General features: G+C 38.8%; 1 protein-coding gene across 2 annotated transcripts in view; it reads left to right on the top strand.

Moving 5' to 3' along the window:
• PRMT3 (protein arginine methyltransferase 3) overlaps positions 1 to 8,674 on the top strand; it is a 103,410-nt gene extending 94,736 nt beyond the window's left edge. For both annotated transcript variants that reach the window (XM_073347845.1, XM_073347844.1), the window contains one exon: positions 8,002 to 8,674. In XM_073347845.1, coding sequence (XP_073203946.1) covers positions 8,002 to 8,111 — 110 coding nt within the window. In that variant the 3' untranslated portion in view covers positions 8,112 to 8,674. The remainder of the gene's footprint in view (positions 1 to 8,001) is intronic.
• The last annotated feature ends 3,735 nt before the right edge of the window (positions 8,675 to 12,409 follow it).

Here is a 12,409-nt window from a genome sequence, read left to right as displayed (position 1 = left end):
ATACTGCAGTGGTTCATGTCCACACTACGCCCCAACTGTCTTTGGTGTACATCCTCACCAGGAGCACTTCCCCCTGACGTAACTGTGTGGGGCATTGTAGGGTACTGACAGCTGGAGCCCTCCTAATCCAGGCTGACAGCTGGGGCTGCCGACCTCAAGGCAGGTGGGCTCCAGCTGTGATCCTTGGTAGGGAGGCTGACAGCCAACAGGCGATGTAAGTAATGCAGTGTGTACACAGACACTGCGTTGCCCTAAGTACATTGACTTAGCACTAAGCCTCTGTCAAGGTTCCTTCTCCACTCTGAACTCTAGGGTACAGATGTGGGGACCTGCATGAAAACCTCCTAAGCTTACTTTTACCAGCTTAGGTTAAAACTTCCCCAAGGTACAAACTATTTTACCTTTTGCCCCTGGACTTTATTGCTACCACCACCAAGCGTCTAACCGGTTACTGGGGAGGAGTTGTTTGGAAACATCTTTCCCCACAAAATCCTCCCAACCCTTGCACCCCACTTCCTGGGGAAAGTTTGATAAAAATCCTCACCAATTTGCATAGGTGACCACAGACCCAAACCCTTGGATCTTAAAGACAATGAAAAAGCATTCAGTTTCTGAAAAGAAGAATTTTAATAGAAGTAAAAAGCATCACCTCTATAAAATCAGGATGGTAAATACCTTACAGGGTAATTAGATTCAAAACAGAGAATCCCTCCAGGCAAAACCTTAAGTTACAAAAAGACACAGAGACAGGAATATCCATTCCTTTCAGCACAGCTTATTTCCTCAGCCATTTAAAGAAATCATAATCTAACACATATCTAGCTAGATTACTTACTAAATTCTAAGACTCCATTCCTGTTCTGTCCCTGGCAAAAGCATCACACAGACAGACCCTTTGTTCTCTCCCCCCCCCTCCCCCCCCCCCCCCCCGCCCTCCAGCTTTGAAAGTATCTTGTCTCCTCATTGGTCATTTTTGTCAGGTGCCAGTGAGGTTATCCTAGCTTCTTAACCCTTTACAGGTGAAAGGGTTTTTCCTCTGGCCAGGAGGGATTTGAAAGGTGTTTACCCTTCCCTTTATATTTATGACAGCCTCTCACAGAGGTAGAGTTACTATGTCGGAGTAGTGTGCGAGTTACATCAGCGGGAGCAATGTTGTAGTGCAGACACTTACAGTTAGGTTGATGTAAGCTGCCTTACGTTGACCTAACTCTGTAGTGTAGACCAAGCCTTGGCGTTTTGGAGAGGAAATGAAAAAAGAGGAGACATGCTAAAGGTATGCAGTAATGAAGGCTATACACGCTTCCAGTCCTACTTTCTCATAATGCAAGAACAAGGGGATATTGAATTAAACTGAAAGGCAGAAAATTTTAAAACTGATGCAAAGAAATACCTTTTCACACAAGTGTGATTAATTTGTGGACCTCATTGCCAAAAGACATGACTGAGGCTTAGAACTTAATGGATTTTCTTGTTGTTCTTCAAAACGTCCATTCTTTTTTAAATTCTGAGTTATAGTAGCAAAAACTTTTTTAAAATCCTCTTTGGAAGGGATCTAAAATCTTGTGCTTCTGGGTATAAATTTTAAAATTAATGGGGGATAGAAAGAAGTTTACCCTGTGTACAGATTATTGCACCGTTCCTTTCTCTAAAGCAGCTGGCCCTTACTCCTTTTAGAGATGTGATACTGGAGTAGGTGGATCATTCCTCTGACCCAGTATGCAACTTCCAGTATTGGCACTGTGTGTGTGTGTGTGTGTGTGTGTGTGTGTATATGGGGACCTTTCATACTCATTGATAATACAGAGCAGAGTCCCAAGAATACATCAGAAGTATTATCAGTGTCATATCCATAGCATGTTATCATAGGTAGGGCAATTGCAAATTTGTAATTTACCTTCTTAGATTATGTTGGTATGGAAATAGACACTTTTTTTTTAATCTGTTCTGATAGCAAGTTCCTTGCTGCAAGCATTTACTGCAGTATTTTTTTTTTCTTAGTGGGAGACCAAATTTAAGGTTTTCCAAGGGATGAATAAAAATGCTGGCACAGGATTATAATGAATTCAATTTTGTCCTAATTGAACTGCAGCACTACAGTGTGGTTTATTTGCATCCTACTGAGCATAATAAGAACAAGGTGATGCAGCTCAGTCCCAGAGAGCGCTTCCTCTGAAGCTTATAAGACAGTAGAGCTGTTAAAAAGCATCAGTCATTTTATATCTCCATGACATAGATTAATTGTTCTGGTCTGCCTCCCTGTTACATGGTTACACAGCCATTGCTCGGTTCAGCTGCAGAAAAGGCTATTCAGAAAGGCAGATTTAAAATGGGGGGAAGGCATAGCTGCGCCTCTTGACAGTGAATTACACATTGATTCTCTGGGTCGCTTAATGCAATTAATTTTTTATAAATAACTGAGGGCTCTCTTTCATGAAATAATCAGTAAGTTATTAGAGATGTTCTTCCTCAGAGCTTGCCTTGAGGCTAAATGTCTTCCATTTGCTGGTAATGAAGTAGTTAACTGGTATCAAATCTTATCCTTTTGCTTGACAGGATAGTTGCATTTAAACACACTGTTAAAATGGAATGATAGTTATGTGTATAGAATAACAATTACCACAGTGGAGCAGTCTTGTTGAGCAAAGTGGACAATTAATAAAAGCTCTTCTGGCATTTCATGGAAATAGCGAAATAATTCTAGAATTTGAGAACAAGATTTGTTTTTATTGTCCTTAGGAGAGTACCACTCTGCCATGTTTAAACTCTTTTTTTTTTCTTTTTTTTTGGTTGAAAATCATTCTTGAATGTGAAAGTATACTACGTCCTGTGGCAAACTCCTGCCATTCAATCATTTTAAACGTGGCTCTGGTGTCAGATTTATGTTTAATATGGTACCTGAGAGCTGCAAGAATAAATTTTTTTTTTAATCCATTTAAATTTGAAACAGGCAGTCCCACTTGGTTTTAAACTGTGCAAATATGCTGCCTTTTGTTGGCTCATAACTTTTATTTATCCAAAGACAGCACTATAAATTTCAGCTTTTTCAACAACAAAAAATGTTGCAGATGTTGACAGTCTCTTTAGAAATCCTACTAAATAACAAGTATCTCTAGCTGCTCTGAGACTAAGGAGGATGGGAGAGGAGACCAGGATGCCAAAGAGGCAGAGGAGGTATAAGGAGGTAGTAGAGGTAGGATTGGGGGGGGAGGGCAAAGATCAGTAAAGGAGCAAGGCCTGTTGGGGGAGCAGCAAAGTAATTAGTGCTTTATGTGGATAGCCTTCTACTTTATTAATGCACCATTCAGTACCATACATTTTTAAGCAGAACTCCTGTTTTTTTCTGTTTAAATTGATAGTACGTGGTCCAGTATATGGATTTTCCAAATAGTAACTATATACACATAAAAAGCACAATTCCATTTGAAACCCTCTTAAAGCTGAAAGAAAAATACTACCTTTGTAAAGCTTTTTTCAGTTATCTTTTTTTCTAAATATTTTGAAAAATGTTAAAGGAGAGAGCTGCTAAATTAACTGTTCATATTTATCTTCCCAAAACTCCAAAATCCTAGGGATAATTCTGTTGTACATCTGATTGGAAAATTTTTCCTCAAAACAAAGGTAACAACAACATTGAGATCCCTCTGTTAGATAATACTGTTGTAAGCCCAGAGATCAAATTTCCCCACAATGTGGAGGAATATCCATATCGGATGATGATTGCTTCTGGAGAGCTGGCGGGGCATTCATATGTAGCATGATGACTCTTACTCTTAATTCTTTTGAGCATCAGAATGGAAGGTGTGATGTGTATGTGCCAATAAACCAAAGTTAAACTGTTACAGTGCATCTAAATGTAATGCATTGACAGTACACATTCCATTTGCAGTCTCTTTTATGAATCAGGACTAAACTTTTGGATGTCATATTAATTTGTATTTAACTTCCAAAGGTGTTGCATACCCACAACTTCTGTTAACTTGGGAAATGCAGGTGCTTCGTGCCTCCAAAAATCAGGCTGTTGTTATATGGGTGCTTAATTTTAGACATTCACGTATGAAAAGTTTGGATCATGTGGATTAAATTCTATTTTTGGTACAATCCGGCATAAAAGTACTGATAGTATTAAAAAGCCTTGAATGTGGTAATGAATTTATAGGTTTTTTTTTTCTCTCACTCACTCACTCACTCATATGGCCGTTAACCATTATAAAGATCTAGGCTATGTCTACACTGCACTGTCATTGGCGGGAGAACATCTCCCGCCAATGATGCTACTGCCCCTCATTGGTGATGGTTTTATTTTGTCGTCGGGGGAGCTTTCCCCTGGTGACAGAGTGGCTACACTGTGTGCATTACAACGGCGCAGCTGTAGCTGCGTGGTCACGCCGTTGTAAGATGCGCAGTGTAGACATAGCCCTACCCTGACATCTGCATAACACAGGCCATAGAAATTCACCCAGGAATTCCTGTATCAGACTCATAATTTTGGATTAAAATATGTATGTGCCTAATTTATAGTCTGAATTTATCTAGCATCAGCCTTTAGCTATTGGATCATCAGTTCTTCATGAAATTATGGAATAGGTATTTCTGTACTTGATAAATAATCCGTTTGTTATACATGGGTTTAAAATGAGCTCTCAACTAATGGACCAAGAAACAATTTCTGCTGCATTCATACATGTATTCAAAAAGTTGTTGTAATGAAAATTGAAGCAAACTTTGAAGTAGGCACTAAATGACAAGTATGAAAAGAGTCTCAGCCCTGTACTTACTGTGACAGATGGCATTTTTGTATAGTAGCACTTCACTTTTAACTGTTACAGTACATTCAAAGACCTAGTATTGGTTTCTTTTTTTTTAATCAAATATGTAGGGAACATAGTGCAAGATGAACAGCTAACTAGATGAAATTTGCAGAAATGCTCCTGAATTGGTTAACTTAAAAGTATGTCTTGTGTATCTAGATTTTCAAAATATAGGTTCATGCACAGAACTGTGTGTTCAGTTGTGCATGTGTACAAGTGACATACTTTATACATGCAGTCCTGTTTGCTCACATGCATTGAACATAAGTGGATTTCGTGCCGGGTGTTCCAATGTAGAGGACATTGGACGGTGGGTTAGGACACTTGGGTCCTAATTCTAGTTTCTGCTCTGGCCTCTCAAATGTGTTCATTGATAACTTATCTGAAATTCTAGTGGGGTCTTTTTTTTTGTTTTTTTGGTTTTTTAAGTGTTTTGGTCAGTAGCAAGCGCTAATTTGAGTCATTTGCAAGTTCTGGTTCTTTGATCAAGGAATGAAGATTTACTGCATTATTTCATTTTTTGTTTTTTTAGTAACATTTCAATCTGAGTACATGAAGAAATTTAAAAAGTAAGCAACTGTGACTAGTTGCAATTGTTAAAAATACTTCAGCATTTATGTGTACCACTTTATTTTATGCAAGTATGCACATTTATTTATAGATCTCTATTCTTTCTGTTTGTTCAAATCCATGAAGCATGGATCAGCTGTTGGTAATCTTTATCACTGTAAACTCACTACTGTCCTTTTGATCTAGGAATCTTCCATGAAGAAAAGTAAATTTTTCTACAACTAGAATTGTAGCTCTACAGAAACAGCTATTGTCCACTTCCTACATCTATAGTAAAAACTTGCAGAAATGTGCATCCCTTTAGATACACACTTTAAGCCTTACCTGGGAAGATATTTTTACATAACTCTGGAAAATTAAGGGCAGGATCCTGCCTACAGGCGTATGTCTCTACAAATCTTATACAGTCTGCTACAATACACTAATCTTTAAATAAATAAATAAATAACCATGCATACATGGGTACGAAATTAATAGTATTAATTTGCCCTTATAATACCACTTTTCATTATAGGATCTAAAAGTGCTTCACAATCAATGAGCTTCAGAAACCTCTAAGATAGATAAAGAATATATAGGGAAGTTTTTATCCACTACTGAAGCACAAAAGTCTCTGGGATGAAACACAGTAGCTGTCTAATAGCACCTGTTTAATAGCAAATTCAGTGTGCCATAATGGATTAAGACAAACAGAAAACTAAAGGTAACCTCCTCCCCCCCGCTTACTCTTCTGTAAAGGGCTGTGGGACCTCTGTCAAGATGTTTCCTTGATGTCTTAGCCAAAAAATAACCTGTTGCTAAATGACAATTTTTGTTTGCGGTTTAACAAAATGTAATACTAATTGTGACTGATCTGACCGTGATTTGCCATATCCTGGACAAACCTTATGGAATTAAACCTTATAGAATTCAATTTAATACCTTTGGGGTCCATTGTATTGAAAATGCACATATTTGTATATTATTGTGGGATTGTATAGAACTTCTTTAGGAGGAAGGCAGGATTAATGCAGTCTCTGGGAGATATTAGGAACTTCGAAGGACTTTCTGGGTCAACAAGTGTGAAGTGGATTTTCTAGGAAATACTTAGGGGTGAGGGAAATGCAAATGACCCACCTTCAAATCCATCCTTTTGAAGCTGCACTTTGATCAGAGACCCACTGTCTGGCTGATTTAGTCATGATCTCTTCAAAGAGCCAGGCTGGATAAATGGGTGACTCCCTTGCTCATAACAGTTGTTGTTCAGAGCAAAGGGTATAATGAATTTGAAATCACAGGAAAATCCCTGGGTGGGGTTTGAAGGCCTCTCCTGACAGAGCCCATGTTACAGTTGAGGTGATCTCTGGTAAGCTTATTAGCATGTGTGTAGGTTCTGTATTGCTTTTAGTATGTTTTCTCTGTATTGCTTCCACCTTAAGAATAAATTGGTGCTTGCTTAGAAAACTCTTTGGTAACTTACAGGTGTGTCAATTACACTACGTACTGTCAGAGGAGAGAAGGGAAGCATGCCTGCTTAGATGGACTGTCTTTTTCTGGAATGACACAATGGAGGCAGGGAACTGTTGAGCCTGGAAATACCATAGTCAGGAGGGAGAGGGATGCATGTCTCTGCCAGCTATTGCCTCTCTTGAGTGGAGCCAGAAACCTGAGGGTGGGTGTCCTCGGTGGACAACTGAGGGAGAATATAGGTGTAATTCCCTGAATTGTGACACTAATTATGTTTGTGCAGTTTTTTAATTTCATGAAGTTTTTTTTTATTTAAACATTCCCCTGTAGCACCTGGTTAAAAACAAAACCATCTTAAAAACCAAGGCCAACGTTACTGTAATGCAAATAGAAAACACTTGACATACATGGTGAAAAGTGAACTAGACTTATACTGTTCACTTAGTTTTAACTCCTCTGACATGGTTGTAGTAATGTCCCCTGTTTACATACCAAACACAAGGAAGGAATAAAGAGATGTACGCTTCAGGGAGTAATACTTTCCCTTTAGTAGTGTGCTATGGCTAACACAAATGTTTGTAATATGTTGTTAAAGAATTTAAAATTTTAACTTTTCCACAGGGAATGAGGGCTGCTGCTTAAACTCAAGGGCAGAAGTGATACTAAAATGATGACTTTTTATATCTGCTACATTAATGAAGTTTTGAGAAATGCTTCCAGAAGCTATTTCAAATGGCCTGCTAAGCAGCTGGTGTGCAAATCCTCTTAACTGGAGACAATTTTTGAGAGGCTTGGGGGAGGAGAACTCTGTGTGTATGCAGGACATATTGAGTCCTTTGCTATAATCAGATTGTATAGTAATCTTGATTGGAATTAATAGCTCACTGGATGGGTCAAGTGAGAAGTTAACAGGTATGATGAAACCTAACCTGTCATGTTAAGTCAATCAGTTTGACTGGCCAGTTTCATAGTCAATGACTTTACTAATTGATCGAAGTAAGGAGCTGGTTTCAGCACATATCTGTAGCTTTTGTGCCTTTTATTCATCTCTTGTCCTCTAAAACAGGCTCCTCATGCAAACCAATAAAACGAGATAAATGAAATGCTGATGTTCTAATCAAGCCATTTAGCGTATCCAACTTAGTGTAAATGCAGTCATTGTTTTTTGCTCTTGTAGGTGAGGCCTTGAGAGGAAAGATAACTGTCCTCAAGAATAGGAAGGATCCACGGTCCCTCATTATAACTCTTTCAGTGAACAATACAAAACAGACATACAGCCTGCAGTGAAAATACTAAAGACTTCAAGAAATGCCAATTTTATATGTATCTGATGTCAATTTTTCTAAACAAAAATTGTTTTTGGCTCAAGAATACAGCAAGAGTTGGAACTGACTAGCTTATCATTTGTGTGGTCTTGCAAAGGTGATAGATGAGATGATGATGAAACCAAATCTGAGTGCATTTCCTATAATGTGGAGAGAAGGAACGAAAATGGTTTTAATTTAGATGAATCTGCTAGAAAAGTCAGATACGGCTCTGACGTTTACTGTAACGATAACATGCTGTCTGTAAAATTTTAACTCAGCAGAGCATAGCTTATTCTAACTGTGCTCACTGACAAACCTGATTATTCTCACCAAAAAAGGCAATCTTGCACACTTTCTTGGCTAAGATCAAAAGAGGGCCAAATCCTGTGCAGACCTCATTTTTATTTGGAACAATTCAGTAGAAGTAAGTGCTTCAGAATTTGGTGCATCATGCTCTAGTGATGAAGACTACATTTGTTTTTATAAACTTTGTATTACTGTATGATGTAAATTGCACTTGTCAAAATAAACTACTCAAGTACATTTTGTTATTCAGTTGCCTTAATTTTCATTGTTCATTTATTGGAAGATTAAGAACTTCAAGATCTACAGTGGCTTTCCTAGTCATTACGGAGGTTTTTCCTGTCTTGGTCTGTTGGACTGGCTTTTGCAAAGTTGCACATGTATCTGGGTAATACCAATATCCTTCATCCGCTCTTGACTTCTTCAGAGCATAGTCACACAAAAATGCAGACAGTTGTCATATGTCCATCTTCTACTATTCAACGAAACCAAATCCCATGGAGCTAGCAATGAAGCTCCACTTATCAAAAAGCAGAAGGCAAAAAGTCTGGAGGTTCAGACCATAGGAAAAATAGAGGGATGCAGGTGCAGCTCTGATATGCACCAATCTGCTGGCCACAATACACCATTGATTGGGGGACCAAAACTGCTACCAAGGCTGAATTACAAATAGAGCAGCCTTGCAAGCGTATTGTCCCGTTTCCCACCTATCCATTTATTGCCTTTCTGAGTTGGGATTGTGGGACTTGATTTGTCCACAGTGAAAATTTTTTGTCTTGGACTTTGTGCACATTACAGGAATTTTACCTATATTAAGAGTAAAAATGGACATTGCTTTAATGTTTAATACTGGATACCCTCTAAAATACAAAACAAAAAAGAGAGATTCAAAAGTCCATGAGCCAAATTTTCAAGAGCTCCGCTCCCATTTAGTCACCTAAATGGGAACAGCTGGAGGCTGAGCCCTTCTGCAAGTCTGGCTACTTCACGTAGGGGCCAAAGTGGGAGGTGAGGTCTTTTGAAAAATCCCTTGAGATTCCTGCAGTAACACTAGCACAGCTGTGTTGTGCGCCTTGTGGTGATTAATGACCAGTTGCAAAGTTTGAATCCAACTTTCCCAGTTCATAGAGGAAGAGGGAGGGTGCTTTATTTCTTTTTTGTTGTTGTTTGTTTGAGCCCATCTCTAATGAATAAAATCTGTAAATGTTCCTTAGCAGCATTGTGATTCCAAACATTCCATTAGTTCACTGACATTAACTCATTTATTTTAATTACTCTGTCTGAGTGAAGTACCGTGAGTGAATAGCATAAATGACTGAATAGTTTACTTTAATTTTCAGTTTCTACAGTTTTCTACTACAGGTAGGGGGTTTTAAAAATTATTATTTTGATAATATCCATTGTAACCCAATGTAATTCTAATGGAAAGGTCTTATAAGTTGATACATGCACACAGTCAATTCAGTGTAGAGGTGTAAAGAACATGGGTGCATCAGATTGCAAATTAATTTAAATCTTTTTAACTACAAGAAATAAGTTTTTAGCACTAAATTGTTTTCACTCTTCAAAAAAAACTTCCCTCCAAAATATTCTGTCGCTCATTTAACTCTACTTTTGAAGCAACATATTGAAAAGGGAGTGGAGGTGGTGAAGAGGGATCTAATTAACTTTTTCAACCAAAATCTTTGGCCAGTTAAATTTAGAGCGATATCTACCATAGGGGGAAGGGGGAAGAGGCATTTTCTTCAGTTCTTAAAATGAATATATCAGTTTTAATAATATTTTGTGAGAACAGCTCAATACTTAAAGGAAGATCCCCAAGAACTTGATCATTAATGTTGGTTAACGATTAGTTTGCTCGTTAATGGCTCAGAGATTGCAGGCTATTAAAGCGAACAGATTGGTCATTAGCCGCAGTAATGGCAGAATTTGAGGAGAAAGCTACTGTATTCAATTATCTCTTCTAGTAACCCATAATTATTTTTTGTTCCCCCTCCCCTTCAATGGAAAATAGTTTGAAAAATCATTCATTAGTGGTTAACATTCTCTGCAAATGATATGTGCCATTTGCTGTGTTTATAAATGCTTGATTCAGATGTTTATAGATGCTGTAACCATGCAGAGCTTTCAGAGTGAAAGAATGTTTGGCTTTATTGAGAGATAACTAGTCTAAAAACTGAGCCTGCTTCCAGAATGATGAGTTATTTACATCAGCCATCAGTTTTCCCACAGATGTATATAAAAGATATAGACTAAGACCAGTCTGTTGCACTTGTTCAATGAAAACTGTAGCAAATCTCTCTTCAGATGAACATAAAGACTCACATTGTACTTTCAAAACATATTCAGACTCTGTGCCTAAAGCCACATTCATGCACCTTTCAATACAAGTGGCTTGATCTGCAAGAATGCTGGACGCCTGCTACTGCCGACTTGTATTTGGATGCTGGACTACAGGAAAGTCCATTTTCAAATTGACATTTCCTCTTTTTCTGGTAAGGTAAAGTTTTTGATCTCTGGTTTATAAACTTCTCCTGAATCACTTTGAACACTTGTCTGCCAAACTGCAAAAGTGATCTCCTAGTTTACCCATGAGGGAGAGGGGAAGCCAGGAATTAACATGGATGCAGCTCCAGGTCCTTCATGAGCAAGTGTCTCTTGAATGAGCCTCCTCCTGGGGGACCCTAATAGGATTTCTTAGTTTGCCCTTGCTCTTTATTCTATTGCATGGTGTTTGCTTTAATGAGAGACAGCTCCTGTGGTACAGAACGAGGTTTTTGATCTTCAGATAGACAAAGCTTTAAGGCAAATTTGTAAATATATCCACGATTTTTCTGAACACACATGTAGGCTGCTAGCAAATTACAAGCCACTTTTTCGTTCGTCAGCTGAATTTTAAAGTGTACAGATTATCTAGCAGTTGTATTGTGCGAACATACCTATTTGATAGTTCCTGAAGTTCCCTACAGTTATGATTCTAACACGCTATCAACATTTTATGTCTCTGGTTAAATTTCCCATGAAGAAAAGATAATCTGTTCACCAGGATTTTTGGTAGTATGCCATAACAGTTTCACTAACACCTGTTAATGACTTCTCTGTTGGAGGATGTAGAGAGAGCCCAAAGCCCTGACCATTAATGTCATAAGTCAAAGATGGAAAGGAAGAGTGAGAGAGCAGAGGGTGTGAGGGAGCTGCCTGCTGGAGACATCAAGCCTGGAGCAAGCTTGCTAAAGGAGCTAACCAGAAACACCTTGTTTGCGGGGAGGGAACCACAAGCAGCTGGTTCCTTATAAGAGAGCCAAAGCAGTTGGGGATTTTACTCTGGGAGTCTACAGGTGAGTCAGCTCTGAACTGGACAACTGCAGGCTGAAACCCCAGGCAGGTCACCCCCTAAGAACGCATTCAAAAAAAGAAAAGGACTAGATGGAGGAACCCTTTCAGCCACTCAGGATCTGAGGTAAGAGTCATGCCTTGGGACAGGTACTTGGTACTCTGAGTATTACTTTTGAGTTATTGTCTGAATAAACCCAGACCCCTATAAAGGGTGGTGATTGGACAAGAAGTGTGTGCAGTGTCTGTAAAAGGGGCTGGAAGCAGGAGAATAGAGGGCAGAGCAGAGGCACCGTGGCCAAATGAGGCTGCACAGGGGCAGCCATCTCATCTACAAGGAGTGAAAAGCCAAAGCGTTGGGAAAGGAATGGCCAATATAACGAAGTGCTGAGGCCATTTTTCTGATTGCCCATTGGAAAACCCTTTCTGTTTGCAATATTTGATTTTTTTAGAGATTAAATTTCAGGAGCCAATTTGCAGCAGCTTTGGTAACATCAGTAACACAATGTAGGTAAGTTCATAGTCATTGATCAAAATACTCTATCCCAGAATCTCTCTTCAAACAGCACCAATATGGTATGAGTACAAGGAAAAATGTACATGTGCAAAGCCTGTCACGCCTTTGTGCACAGATGTTAGTGG

This window comes from Lepidochelys kempii, chromosome 6 (genome assembly GCF_965140265.1).
Source record: "Lepidochelys kempii isolate rLepKem1 chromosome 6, rLepKem1.hap2, whole genome shotgun sequence".
NCBI classification, from domain to species: Eukaryota; Metazoa; Chordata; order Testudines; family Cheloniidae; genus Lepidochelys; species Lepidochelys kempii.
Note: the sequence above shows the minus strand (reverse complement) of the source record. Positions and strands in the feature narration are given on the sequence as shown.